This window comes from Trachurus japonicus, chromosome 11 (assembly GCF_045865225.1).
Source record: "Trachurus japonicus isolate A0001 chromosome 11, Traja_1.0".
In the NCBI taxonomy this organism is placed as follows: domain Eukaryota; kingdom Metazoa; phylum Chordata; class Actinopteri; order Carangiformes; family Carangidae; genus Trachurus; species Trachurus japonicus.
The window spans coordinates 19,399,026-19,414,006 of record NC_140917.1 but is presented as its reverse complement, the minus strand read 5'-3'; the positions used below and the strand labels follow the sequence as shown (position 1 = coordinate 19,414,006).

General features: G+C 41.1%; 1 protein-coding gene across 1 annotated transcript; it reads left to right on the top strand.

Annotated features, from left to right (window-relative positions):
• Positions 1-4,873: 4,873 nt before the first annotated feature.
• LOC146978673 (synaptic vesicle glycoprotein 2A-like) lies at positions 4,874-14,434 on the top strand. The gene is made up of 12 exons (XM_085791528.1): positions 4,874-5,628; positions 6,263-6,443; positions 7,665-7,816; positions 8,629-8,762; positions 8,905-8,994; positions 9,288-9,395; positions 10,257-10,345; positions 10,443-10,607; positions 10,691-10,824; positions 12,799-13,005; positions 13,094-13,253; positions 13,968-14,434. The coding sequence occupies exons 1-12, from the start codon at positions 5,019-5,021 to the stop codon at positions 14,149-14,151; spliced, it is 2,214 nt and encodes a 737-aa protein (XP_085647654.1). The 5' UTR covers positions 4,874-5,018; the 3' UTR covers positions 14,152-14,434.
• Positions 14,435-14,981: the final 547 nt, after the last annotated feature.

Here is a 14,981-nt window from a genome sequence, read left to right as displayed (position 1 = left end):
TTATTATTATTATTATTATGGAGTTGTCTTCTTATGTTGTGCCAACACCATGAAATGCAGGTGATTTCAGTTTTCCTGGCTCCTCACACATGACATGACAGCATGTGTGAATGACAAAATGAATGGTGGCTGCTTGTCTTTCAGGTTCACCCGTGTTGTTTCTATTGGTTCAGTGAGACATGCAGCCGTCGTTAATGTTGTTTGTAATACCTGTGTCCCATCAGGCGAAATAGGAGACAACACCTGTGTGGGCTGGACATGTGGGCGCGAGGGCTTCGAAATGAAACAGCTTGGTTGTTTTTTTTTATTTGCTCGTGGCCCCATATGCTCATATTGTTTTCGATAGGCTCGTGTTTTGTAAGGGATCGTGATTACAGGCCTGTGAGTGCTTTGGTCTGAGACATTATTAGGTTAGAGTCCCACAGTTTAGCCCTGCTGCCCAGGCCTGGTGGGGCTCCTTTGATCCGTGCCAGTAAATCTGCCTGTGGCCTTATGACTGGAGAGATGATGTCTGAGTGAAATTTAACACAGACAAATGAACCGAGTGTTTTGCACTGAGCAGGATGCAGGTGGCGGCGTAATTCCCCCTGGTAAAGATCCTGTAGGTGAAACAATTAGTGGATTTACAGAAATAAGAGAGTGACAACTGTTTTGGTTTCAACATTCAGTCCTGTCTTTTATGCAGAGATGCCAAATGTCGTCTGATTCCTGTCTGGGTCCAGAGTGAGGATTTGCACGTTTTCTCTGACCGGGCATTTTTCTAGATGAAATGACTCATCAATTATTAGTCAGTCTCTTTATTTTCATTTAACCTCTATCTGAACTTGGGAACACATTGAGGTAGAGACCTTGTTTATGATGGAGCTGAGAAAAAGATATGAAAATGTCCTATAGGTACTAGAAACAGCAATGTCACTCTACATTCAAGTGGCATGAAACAAAAACACAATAAAATCATAAAAGTGTCAAGCACAATAAAAGCCATAAAAAAACGATGTTGCAGGTGCACAAAAAAGAAAAGTGATGATGTGATCCCTCTCAATATGAGGATTGAGCAGTTTTATTCCTCTGTACATTTGCACGTTAGGTTTTTTAGGCTGTTTTTGATATAGTTCATTTAAATCTAAGTGGTTTTAGTTAAAAAAAGAGAAAGAAATACACAGATTAAAACATAATGAGGGGTTTTAGTATTTCTCCATTACAGTTATGTGCTGGGAGTGTGGAGGAAGCTTTGAAGCAGCATTCAGACCATCATGACTTGCTATGCAATTTACAGAAAACAGATGATAATGGTAAAACGCAGGAAGAAAATAATAAAATCCTTGCTCTGGCTCTGATTCTATATCGATACACCACATACCTGTCAGACTCTTAAAGCTGTGTCAGGCCTGTTATTAACTGTCAGCCTCTGTTTTTGTTCACAGAAGGCGTTGTTGAGATGCCTCTCATTCTCTGTCTGTTGTTCCACTGCAGCACAAATTCAAAGTGACATGTTATTATTCCATTGCTGACGTGAAACGCACGGCATCTTCACCAACATGGAGAAGATGTATGGTTTCCAATTAACTCTACAAGCGGGTTCCTTATAAATGTTGTTTAGGATGAGTATTTCTAAGAAAGAGAAATGATGCTGCAGTAAAAATGACCATCAGTCTCAATCTTAATTTGTTTTACAGTTTTTCTCGATTGCTAAGACACATTTCTCGAAAGCTTCTCTCATTTTCTCTAAACTGTGAGCACAAACCCCAATTTTCAAGCTACATTCACAAAACCTCAGACTCTTCTTGCAAAACCAAACTTTCACCTCAAAACAGTTCAATCTGTGCCCAAAACTGAACTTTGTTGTCAAATTGTGCCCCGAGTCAATCAAAATTAAAAACACTACTGAGCAGTCACTAAACACTACCTAGAAAAATAGAAAACACAATGCTCAGGACATGAAGCTGAAGAGATAAATGTTTATTGTTCACTGTAGGCTAAATGTGTGTTGCAAAACAAAAAAACCTGTGCATTTACACTGTAGCACTTCTCTCCTTCCCTTTCTTTCACCTTCCTCCCTCCCTCCCCACATCCATTTCATCCCCTTTTCCTTCCTTCTTCTTTTTTCTTCCCAGTTCATCCCTCCCTCCCTCCCTCCCTCCCTCATCCTTTCTTCCTTCACCCTGTCGTCTCTCATCTTCTCCTCTTGCAAAACAAAAAACCTGTGCATTTAGCACTTGCACATAGTACAGTAAAAAAAAAAAAGTACAAAAACCAGAAATCCTGTGCATTTTACACATAGCACTTGTACAGTACAAAAACAAACAGAAATCTTGTGCATTTAGTACTTGTATACAGTAAACCTACATAAAAATAAAGTACAAAAATATAGAAATGAGAAGTGCACAACTCAGCCACAACATCATTTCTCTGTATTGGATCAGGCCACAGGACTTCATCCTGAACTAGCTTACAGTATATGTGCCCTCACATCATTGGACACAAGTGTGATCAATTTTGAGTTGTTGTGTTCAACCGGTGAAACTTGTGCTTTACTTGTGTTTGACTTTTGCCACCTGTGCTCAGCATTATGCAACACAGGTGCATCACAATGAAAATGTGTTGGCAAGATGTGTCTAAACAGGTGAAAAGTGCTGATGGTTTTGACAAAAGAGTGACTGATTCAATCAGTGGGTTCAGGCAACTGAGAATTTGGTTCAGGCAATAGGGTTTAGTGTTTTAGCAACTGAGAAAAACTGTAACACAGTGTCTCTAAATCAGCACTTACAGTTCAGTTGTTTACAGCTTTATTTGATTAATCGATGGTGTGAACTGTGTTTTATTCAATAGTGTTAATGTGTTATTATAAACCTGATAATAAATGGTGCAGAAGACTGAAGAACTTTGTTAACCCTCCTGTTGCCCTCCTGGGTCAAGGAAGGAAGGAAGGAAGGAAGGAAGGACGAAGGGAAAGATGGGAGGAAAGAAGGAAGGAGGATTGGGGCAAAAAGGAAAGAAGAAGTAAGGACGAAGGGAAGGAAGGAAGGAAGGAAGGGAGGGAGGGGAAAAGGATTGTGGAAAGAAGGAAGGAAAAAATGAAGGAAAGATAGAAGGCGGGAGGGAACAGATTCGTTCAAGGAAGGAAGGAAGGAAGGACAAAGGGAAAGATGGGAGGAAAGAAGGAAGGGGAAAAGGAAGGAACGATAGAAGGAGGGAGGGAACAGATTGGGTCAAAAAGGAAGGAAGAAGTAAGGAAGAAGTAAGGACGAAGGGAAGGAAGGAAGGAAGGGGGGAGGGGAAAAGGATTGTGGGAAGAAGGAAGGGGAAACAGGAAGGAAAGAAAGATGGAGGGAGTGAACAGATCAGGTCTATTGGATCAAAAGAGGAAGGAAGAAGAAGTAAGGACGAAGGGAAGGAAGGAAGGAAAGAAGGAAGGAAGGGAGAAAGGAAGGAAAGAATAGGGAACAGACTGGGTTAATTTGACCCAGAAGGACAACAGGATGTAACACAATGAAGCGATGCGACGACCACAAACGACAGAACATACAGTGTTCTTGTTCTTTTAGTCCAAACTAGTGTTGGATCCGCTGCATCATTATCTCAGTCGGATCAGACTTGACTCACGCTGATGTTCTGTTGCTCTTCACCATGAGCTGAGACATTTAAGACATTAATGTCTCGCTTGATGTCTCGCCCTGTAATTACTGCTCGGGTCCATCTGCGGTTCAGTGCAGAGCAACACACTGGGCGGATATGGAAATGCAACAGGTGTAGTCAGGAGGAAAAAGCATCATTAAGTCCTGCTTACAAAGTATGATCAGTTCAAAGAGAGAGATGTGTTTGGACAGTAATAGGCCGCTGGGTACAGACATGCAGACCCCCACCCCTCTGCATCCTACAGTATATGAACAACATGACCCCCAGCTGTGTTATGATATTTTGTGCTTCTCTGTGGAGCCGCCCAGTGGATAATGTGCATCTATGTGCTGTTGTTTCCGAACATTAGGCTACTGGAGTAAATGCACTTAGTTATATATTCTATTACCGCCTTTATCATCATTCAGATTCAGATAACTTTATATCATACCAAGAACAGAAAGATGATTTCTTTGCAGCTTACCCAGACCATACTCACAAAAAAGAGGCAACGCATAGATACTTGTGTTCATACAAGGAACAACAAGCAGCAATAGATAAAAATCAAACCAATAAAGGACTTAGAGTAGGGATGGGTACCTTTCACATTTAAATCGATACCTTACCGATACTCGGTACCTGGGAACCGGTACTGGTATACAACGGTACCTGTTTTCGGTACTTTTTTTGAGTGTGGTAATTAAAGTTATTTTGTCTATAAAAAAAAATGTCAAAATTCTGAATTTTAAATATCTATTTCTCAACAGCGTCAAAATTCCTCAGAGTATTTTATGTTTTAGGGATGGGAAACGATTTTCGAATTGAATGAACAAAAAAAGAATAGTTTATGAGACTATCCACTATCTTGTCTCGTCAGACAGACCCTCCCATAGACTGTATCCACTCTCGCTGACGCACGCAACGCAAATGTGTGTTCAGGTACCAAAATGTGGTATCGTTTGACTTCTCATGAATCGATGCTCGGTACTTTGGTGGGAATTCGGTCGGTACCAATAAAAGAACCGAGTTCGGTACCAATCCCTAACTTAGAGTCACAGTAATTCTGACATCCAGGCTTTTCCACCTGATTAAGTTGACAGAACATGGTCTGATTGGTTTATTATTCCTTCTTGCCAATCATCAAAATCATTCTTCATGACTTACTTTTCAAAGGTAAAGAGGTCACCAGAAATGTGTGTTGTTGCTTTTGGAGCTCCCACCATCTCTTGACTGAGTTATCTTTCCACTTCCTCTTCAGGCACAAAAAGAACCCGTTGTGAGTCAGGGAACGTCAACTCTTGAGATCTTTGAGGTGTCTTCTGAACAAACTGAAACATCGGCACGTTCAGGTGGCCTCCTGACACGTCGTTTGACCGCGTTAGCGTCCCCCGAACATCTTCAACATGGAGGACGGCTACCAGAACCGGACCGCCTTCATCAAAGGTGCCAAAGACATTGCCAAAGAAGTCAAGAGGAAAGCCTCCAAGAAGGTCGGCCGCTCAGTGGACAGGATGAGCGACGAGTACAGCAAGCGCTCCTACAGTCGTTTTGAAGAGGACGATGATGATGATTATCCAATGCAGGGAAGCCAGGATGGTGGTTACTACCGTGGAGACAGCCAGGCGGCCAATGACGACGAGGGCGGCCACAGCGACTCCACAGAGGGTCACGATGAGGATGATGAGATCTATGAGGGCGAATACCAAGGAATCCCCAGGGCTGAGTCGGGAAAAGGCAGCCTGGCCGGAGGGCCCGGCTCCATGGGGGCCGGAGCTCAGCAGTTCAGAGATATCGGGGTGTCGGAGGCCGAGAGGAGGAAGGACCAGGAGGAGCTGGCTCAACAATACGAGACCATTTTACAAGAGTGCGGTCACGGGAAGTTCCAGTGGACCCTCTACTTCGTCCTGGGTCTGGCTCTCATGGCAGATGGTGTCGAGATCTTTGTGGTCGGCTTCGTCCTCCCCAGCGCTGAGAAGGACATGTGCCTGTCTGAACCTAACAAAAGCATGCTGGGTAAGTTTCACAGGTGGTTGTGCCTCCTCGCCAAATCCCGTTATTATCATCACAGTGACGGACGTTTTTCTGTGCTCCCAAAAGGTCACATATCTCGTTCCTCTTCAGCCATTGACTTTTCTCCACTGTGATGAACATAGACATTGTAGTTTATTGTCACGAATCACAAATGCACACTCTAGCTGCTTTAAATACTCACTAAGCATCACATGTATATTAATCCAATAGTCCCGAACAAATACAGAATTTTACTTACTTACTACATTCACAAGAAGATCGAGTCCATCAAATGTACTTTGGTTGGACTTGTTGACAGTATTTGAAAGAGAACCTGATATTTTAGATAGAGGAGGGGGTCGTCACTCTTTATATTCAAATGGTTATCCCTAGCTGTTTTGTGAGAGCAACTGTCAACAGAATAAAATCAAAGGATCAAAGGACAGAAATGATTTGAAGATGCCAAGACAAACTCACATCGGTGGCAATGCAGAAAAAAGTTGCCGTAAAGATAGAAATAGAACAATGATCAAACCACTCAAAAACAACAACCACAAAAATATATGATGACAACAATTAAAACTGCTGTTTTACATTTCAATGCCTAAGAGTCACATTTCCTTTGCTCTCTCCACAGGTCTGATTGTTTACTTTGGGATGATGGTCGGGGCCTTCCTCTGGGGGGCTCTGGCCGACCGGATCGGCCGTCGGCAGTCTCTCCTCATCTCTCTCTCCATCAACAGTGTCTTCTCCTTCTTCTCCTCCTTTGTCCAGGGCTACAGCACCTTTCTGTTTTGCCGGCTCCTGTCAGGTGTTGGGTGAGTGGAAAAATCATTTCCACTTTCCAGTTTTTTTTAAATCAGATTCACTGATCTGATTAGTCAGTTAGTCACTTAATTTAACATAAGATATATTAAAGTTTACAGGAACTTCTGTTTTATACTATAATGTATAGAGCTGCCAAAACTACGAAAAATATTCATAAGAAATCATTCATACCGCACACAATTACAATATTAAATTCTTAAAAGCATTCCAGGACATTTTAGAGCTATACATCACCCTTTTACTCTTTTACTCTTTTACTTTTTCTTTGTGTATTGAATGACATGTTATTTATTTAATGTGTGTTATTGTGTGATTTCATGTGGTATTTTATGTGGTTTTATGTGGTGAAGCCAAAGACAAATTTCCACATTGTGGACAATAAAGATATTGAATTGAATTAACAGCGCTAAAAGTAAACCTCAAAAATCAGATTAATGATTACATAACCATATGTTATTACATAAATATGACATTTCAGTCTTTAAGATTTTCTGAAATAAAGGAAACACACACGACTAGTGGGGGGCTATGATATAAAATTAGTGGCCAGAAATCACCAAAATAATCATTAATGTGTTTCACAAAATCACTGTAGTTACCAGCCAGACAAAACTGAATGGTTGTACACCAGGCTCCACCATTTTAAGTTAAATAACAGCAGGGTGGTGCTCATTAATTATTACTGTTACCCTCTCAGTTTTACCACTCCACTTTTAATGGCACCAGAGTCTTGACTTTATTAAAAACAGAAGCTTTTCTGGTTTAGTGAAGTGGCAAATTGAGACACTGAAATTGTTTCCAGTGGTGCTAAAATCAATCACTTTCCCGTAGCGTTGCACCATGGTGACTGAGTCACACACACAAGTGTGTAGAGATCGAAAGGAACAATAAACAAACCAAACCACTGCAGTAAAGAAAAGGTCGGAACAGTTCAGCTGCTGTAGTTTAAGCTCAGATTTCAAGTAATTTGCTCTTTTTGGTGCTTTGACATATTCTCATATCTATCATACTGTTATAAAAAGTAAACAAGAGCCTGAGCAGGTGTGTTAGCACTTTAATGAAGGACGTGTGGTGTGTATGTGAATTAAATCACTATTTTACAGTGGTACTGGTCATAAATCTAAATTTTAATCTGACAACCTGAGCATCAACAACCTGTGTGCATCTCTGGATCTTCAGCTCTGGGTTCAGTGGGTTTCTCATCTTTGCAGGATCGGTGGTTCGATTCCCATCGTGTTTTCCTACTACTCTGAATTCCTGGCCCAAGAAAAGCGTGGCGAGCACCTCAGCTGGCTCTGCATGTTCTGGATGATTGGAGGAATTTACGCATCCGCTATGGCCTGGGCCATTATCCCACATTACGGTGAGTACAGTAACATATCCCTAGCTCATCTAGCTGGTATCAGCCCTTTTTTATTCACGTAAAGTCATTGTTTGAACAATTTAGGAACTAGGCTAGCAGGTTTTTGACAAAGAAGCCATGTTCATACAGTGTTTGTCCATTGAGTAAAACTTGGAAACACAGGTAACAGCTAACCTGGCATCTCTGAAAGTCTGAAATCCACCCACTAGATAAAGGTAAAAGCCACTAAATAACATATCTTGTATTTCCTATATTTGGTTCTGATTGTCTGGTCCACAACCCTTCTGCAAAGTTTAATTGAACAAACAAGATGTGAAGTGTTAATTAGTGTTGAGTGGCTGATTTTGGTACCACTGGACTCATCCAGACTTTCTGTGCAGTCTTTTTAAAGTCTTTTTTAAGATAAGCTAATTGGCAGGAGGCTATATTTTAACACGTGGACACAGGAGTGATGCCAGTTCTATAAATAGGATTAACAATTATATTTCCAGTTATTTCTTGACATTTAAAAACTTTCTAAGCTTTAGTTTTGGCAGCAGGTAATAATATAAAGGCTGAAGCTCATTTGCTGGTAAACATCTGCCTAGACACACAGCACTGAGGCCGACCTCTGACCTCTGCCTACCCTGCGGGAAGAAATAAGGACACGGTTCATACAATGCCACATCATATTAACTGTACTCCAGACTGTCCTTTATTATAAAGATTGATCGTTTGACCTTATCTGTTATTGATTCACATTTACAGAGTGAAGCTACAAGTAATGAGCTCCTTTTCTTCACATTGTTGTTGGTTGTTTTGGTCTTTGGCAGGATGGAGTTTCCAGATGGGCTCGGCGTATCAGTTCCACAGCTGGCGTGTGTTTGTGTTAGTGTGCGCGTTCCCCTCTGTTGCCGCCATCGCTGCCCTCAGCGCCATGCCAGAGAGCCCACGCTTCTACCTGGAGGTCAGCACATGTGTTTCTGGCAATATTAGCAGCTTATATATATATATGGTTCCTTATATTTCCCACATAAAGGTCAAATAGATGGGATAAACGCATATAAATACACCAATAGAGTGTGACCTTTCCTTTTTTCTTCGAACAGAACGGCAAACATGACGAAGGCTGGATGATTCTGAAGCAAGTTCACGACACAAACATGCGTGCAAAAGGATACCCAGAGAAGGTGTTTTCAGTGAGTACACAGTCTCTTATATTGTTTTGTTCAGCACTGCAAACATTCACATCTCTGCAGTGTGTTTTTCCTTCACATCGTGGATGTATGGCGGACCTTCACAGCAGGAAATCTAAATATAGATTTAGTGGTACAGTATAAGCTAACATGGATTGTAACTATCAGGTACATAGAGACAGTTTCCTGTTTCTGCTGCATTCCTAAAGAGCCTCCAGAAGTTTCACTGTAGTTAGAAAACCACAACATCTGGCTGAGATTGTTCCCCTGAAGGACTTTTGTCTCTTCTATCCAAGGTCACCACAATCAAAACAGTGAAACAGATGGATGAACTGGTGGACACCGGCACCGACACTCCGGTCTGGCAACGCTACAGACTGAAGATCATGAGCCTCTCCCAACAGGTGAGTGAAGCCGAACGAGGAGGATGAAAATATAATTCACACAAGTCGTTGTTTTCGTAAAAGAAATCTGATAAGAAAGCGTCTCTTTGGAGTAAATGTTGGAGTAAAGCAGAGATTAGTGGTTGTGCAGGCTCTCCTTGAAACAAAACTGTGACCAAGTGCCTGCAGCAAAGTTTTAAAGGCGTGAAACGTCCCTGAGATCACTGTAGCATTACAGTTATTATACAAGAGCATGAGCCTGAGGCCTTTTACAACCGGCCCCAAGCTGTAAAAGGCCTCAGTGGAGCTGGTATTGATGAGATGGAGGTGGACGTGGTTGTGGTTCAAAAGCAGCTTAACAGTTTAAATCATCTCTTTCCTAATCAATAATTTTGTGTTCTTGACTTTTTTTATTAAATCACAAAAAAGTAATTGCTTTCAACCACATGCTGATTTTCTCAGCTGCTTTTTCTCTCTTTTAAAAAAAAAAATTATTGTTCATTTTTAACATGTGAGTAAATTAGCAACAGTGATTTTGTTGTTTGTATTTGACTGTCATGTGTTTAAACTCGTTTGCTCATTGTGCTTTGGGTAGAAACTTTGCCAGCTTCGTGCCTGAGTTTAATTTACATTCAGCCTACACACACACACACACACACACACACACACCTACACCCTCCATGTTCTTCTGAATCTGCTACCACCCGCTTAATGTCTGCTAAGAAAAGTCTTGACAATAAGAGCTGAAGCACTAAAAATGTAGATTTACATGGAGATCGCTCTCTCACAGCAGGACGTTTTTGGATGAAAAGTTGCATGTTCATGTTCAGAAATATTAAATATATCAGTCAAAAGCTGTGTGTTTTTGTTCATGTGTTGCAGATAAAGAACAACATCCTCGCCTGCTTCAGCCCTGAATATAAACGGACGACATTCATGCTCATGGCTGTGTGGTTCACCATGTCCTTCAGGTGAACTAAAGACTCTTAAAGCTTTTTGCTGTGTCATGATTCATGTTCACTGTGTTGATCCTCATCCGACCTGTTCTCAACTCTCACCACTTTGCAGCTATTACGGCCTGACGGTGTGGTTCCCAGACATGATCAAATACATCCAGAAGCAGGAGTATGAAGCAAAGACAAAGACCTTCGCTAAGGAGCGAGTGGAACACGTCACGTTCAACTTCACTCTGGAAAACCAAGTGCATCGCCAGGGACACTACTTCAACGACAAGTAAGCAGGTTTTGTTGCAGCTGCAGAACGCAGTTGATTATTAATATAAAACAATAATTAAAACGACTATTTGTGTTGATTAGGTTCCTCAATCTGAAGATGAAATCGATGGTGTTTGAAGACTCGATGTTTGAGGAGTGCTACTTCGAGGACATCACCTCCACGCACACCATCTTCAGAAACTGCACCTTCATCGCCACTTTGTTCTATAACACAGGTAAATATCAACGAGTGGACGTGCAGTCAGCGTCACAAGGGAGTCTTTCTAAATCTAATCTTTCTGAGATTATTTTTCCCAATCGTTTTGTCTATAAAATATATGGAAGAAGTGAAAGATGCCCGTCACAACCCATGAAAGTCTAACTATGCAAAGACTGACTGCTGACTGCTTTGGGGAAGTGTTCCCTATTTACACATTTGGGGGACAAGGCAACATTAGCATGTGTTTAGAGTCAAGTTTCTGGCCTCCCAAGAAATGTCTGTCAGATATTTTCTGCTTTCCAGTTGCTACTTGTGGCTGCAAAATATTCACTGATGAACCGATACAGTAACTTTGTTGACAGCTACGGAATACATATCACAGACAGAGTGACATGATATATTCAAAATTTGGTGCAGTGGTATAAAAAAAGATCTCCAATAGCACAGTGTAAATGTAGATACTTTTATTGGAAAAAGAAAATCCTAAAGGACTTTTGGAGTAGAAACCCCCCAGATAATGAGTTAAAAGACACTGAAATGCTCTGCTGAGACGAGGTCGTGAGGAATTTTATTCATTGTTAGTACAACACTATTGATTTATGCAAAACGAGAGAAACTGCAGCTCGGCTCTGGGCACTGACTCATGATTTGAGCTGTAGTTTTAAATACACTGTGGGGAAACAGGTGTTAATGATCTCTGTGCTCTCATCACACCGAGATTAAATATGGATTTTGAACATTTTTACTCAAGCTTAAAGTAAAAGAGGAAAAAAAAGAGGAGGAAAATATAACAGCTCTTCAACAGGGCTGCGTTACCATAGAGACACTCTGATGCTGCTAGTATCCCTGGGTTACGCTGCAGCTAACTGGTTACTGTAGCAACGTAAACAAATGCAGCCCAGGTTTTTTTTTTTTGATGGTGGGATTAGATGTGAAGCGGGAGCTTTTTACAGCTACGGCTCATTTGTATGTGAGCCTCACGGTGTGTTATTGACAACATGTCAGATTCAGAGCAGGAAAACGAAAACTAAAAACGGTCACATCCATCACCGTCCATCCAGCTGCAACACTTTTAGTTTCCAGCAGCAGTTTCTTCTCCGAAGCCAGTGATACATTCTTTTATGTTTGTGTCATTTGTGCATCTAAACTTTTACGATCATTCAGCACTTTCATCCAGCACTGACTTCCGTTAATAAAACTGTTATTGGTTATTGGAGGCAGTTCCAGCAGTGTCATCAGAAAATCCAATAATGCAGTTTTCAGCTGCTCAGTTTGAACAACAAGTAAAGTAACAGGCCCTGTAAGCTGGCTGTGAAGTCGTATGTCTGTTTTCCTTATGTACTGTATATTTTAAGAAGTCTGGAGGAAGAAAAATGATTGTATTCAACTCTGTTTCTATGTTTAATCTCGGCCTTAAGGCAATTTTGATTAACAGACTGACAGCGTAGGCTGCAGATTTGGTTTCAGAAGTGGGCAAATTCAATGAAGTCAGATCTTTTCCATTCAAAATGAAAGAATATTAAAATGTTTAATACTTATTATGTTTTATGTAGGCCTAATGATTAGCTCAGGAGAATAAAAATATTTTTAAAAATCATTTACACCTGTATTTTAAATGCTCCAACTTGACTTATATTCATGGTTAATCTCCACTGATATGAACATGATATGGTTAATAATATCGTATATTTACAATAAAGAGCACTACCCTCTTAGAGAAAAGATAACTAAGTTAAAACCTGCATAAAATGATTTAGGTATATTTTGCCCTCAGTGTTGTTTGCAGCACCTATTTTTCCCTGGCTGACCTGTATTTTGGCTGAGACGCAAAATCCAGGGCATTAAAACTATTTTTCAAAGTCTGCAAACACATCTCAATTCAGTTTAGATGATGCATTTGACCCTTTTCCAACAGCTCCTCTCTTCCCTCTCTCCTCCCGTACATTACACCCTCACATTTATTCTTCTCTTCTTCTCTTCCTTTCATAAGATCTGTTCAAATACCGGTTTATCGACTGTAAACTGGTCAACAGCACATTTCTACACAACAAGGAGGGCTGCATGCTCGACTTCAGCGACGACTTCAACAACGCTTACATGATATACTTTGTCAACTTCCTTGGCACGTTGGCGGTGTTGCCTGGCAACATCGTGTCAGCTCTATTAATGGACAAAATAGGTCGTTTACGGATGCTGGGTAGGTAAATTGAATCACTGCAGATAATTCACTTTTGAACGTAAAGGCGGTTTAACTAAACGTGATCCTCCTTCCTCTCTCCGAACAGCGGGATCCAGTGTCATATCATGTGTCAGCTGCTTCTTCCTCATGTTCGGCAACAGTGAGTCAGGGATGATCGCCCTCTTGTGTCTGTTTGGTGGCATCAGCATCGCCTCGTGGAACGCCCTGGATGTGATCACAGTGGAGCTCTACCCCTCTGACAAAAGGTATCTATCTATCTATCTATCTATCTATCTATCTATCTATCTATCTATCTATCTATCTATCTATCTATCTATCTATCTATCTATCTATCTATCTATCTATCTATCTATCTATCTATCTATCCATCCATCCATCCATCCATCCATCCATCCATCCATCCATCCATCCATCCATCCATCCATCCATCCATCCATCCATCCATCCATCCATCTATCTATAAGTAAAATGTCCTTTAATGACTTTATCAGGTCAGACGATTATAGAAAAGTATATTTCAGTGAAGAAACTCTTCTTTTTGGTGAATATTACCTGTATAGCCTGTGATTGTTTGCAGTCACATATGAAGTCATAACAGAGATCTGATGATTTTTGCCTTATAGAGAAGGATCAGTAAAGTAAATTCAAAGTTCAAACACAGTTACAGTTATCTATCACTGAAGGCAGACTGGTTAAGTCAGTTTTGTTACACTAATTCTTATAGAATTTGATAATTGAATAGATTATTTCACATTTGATGCTCAAATGCATTGCATATTTTTTTATGTAATGCATATTTTACTCTTTTGCACACCTGTCCCAAAACTACACATTTTGACCTTTTGTGAAAGACAAACTAACTGCCCAGAGGTTTGAGCTTAGTGTTTTTGAGCCAGAGCAAACGAGAAAATGTGCCAAGTGTTTTAAACGTGTGTGTGTCCCTCTCTCCTTGTCTGAAGGACCACGGCGTTCGGCTTCCTGAACGCTCTCTGTAAGCTGGCCGCCGTCCTGGGCATCAGCATCTTCCAGTCATTCGTGGGCATCACCAAGGCCCTGCCCATCCTGTTTGCTGCTGGCGCGCTCGCTGCAGGTAGTTTCCTCGCGACAAAGTTGCCAGAAACACGAGGCCAAGTGTTGCAGTAAAGCAGATGACCAGCAGTGGGCGACAGAGTCCAGCTGGAGTGTGTGTTTGACAACTAGAGCCCAAACATCCCTGAGAGCTGCAGCGCTGTGCATCACACACCAACAGAGCAGACTGCCACCCCCTCCCCACCCCACCCCCCATTGTAAAGCCCAGAATCCTTTGAAACATGGACTGCATCTTTCAAAGTCTAAAGCCACAGAGATTAACAGAAGAGCACACAGATGTAGAAATGGTCACCTGTGTCGTGATAACACAACTACTTCCATAAACGCTTTATTCATACCTGTCAGGTATTATAGAAACAAATTTTACCTTTCACAGAAGTGTTTTACCCAAAGGGTGATGATGCAGCACAAATGGAAATGTGCCGTTACGTTACCATGCCCATAGATCTACAGTGAAAAGACAAGAGGTCAAACTAAACAGAAAAAGAAGCCATTTCTGGGAGAAAGTGTGAAAACATTTAGTCCACGTATGAGGACAATTTTGACATCTGACTGTGTTTTGCTGGTTTTCAGTGCTGCTTTTTTTAATTTTACTGTGACATTACTGGTACAGTTCACTCAACATTATCGTTAAGACTGATGCTCACAGATGTTTTCTTTGGAAACAAAAAAATATATCAAATTCATATCAGGGTGGTTATTTTATCTCTAAATGCGCCCCTGACCCTTCATCACTGCCGACGACTGAAGCTATAGACCTGCTGAGAGCTGTTACCACCAAATGATAATATAAAACATTCCAGTGAGGCCGGATTCATTCAGAAACAGAGAGTTTCAGCCTTTTTGTCGCTGCATAAATCCAGTCTCTTCCTCCTTGTACAGCC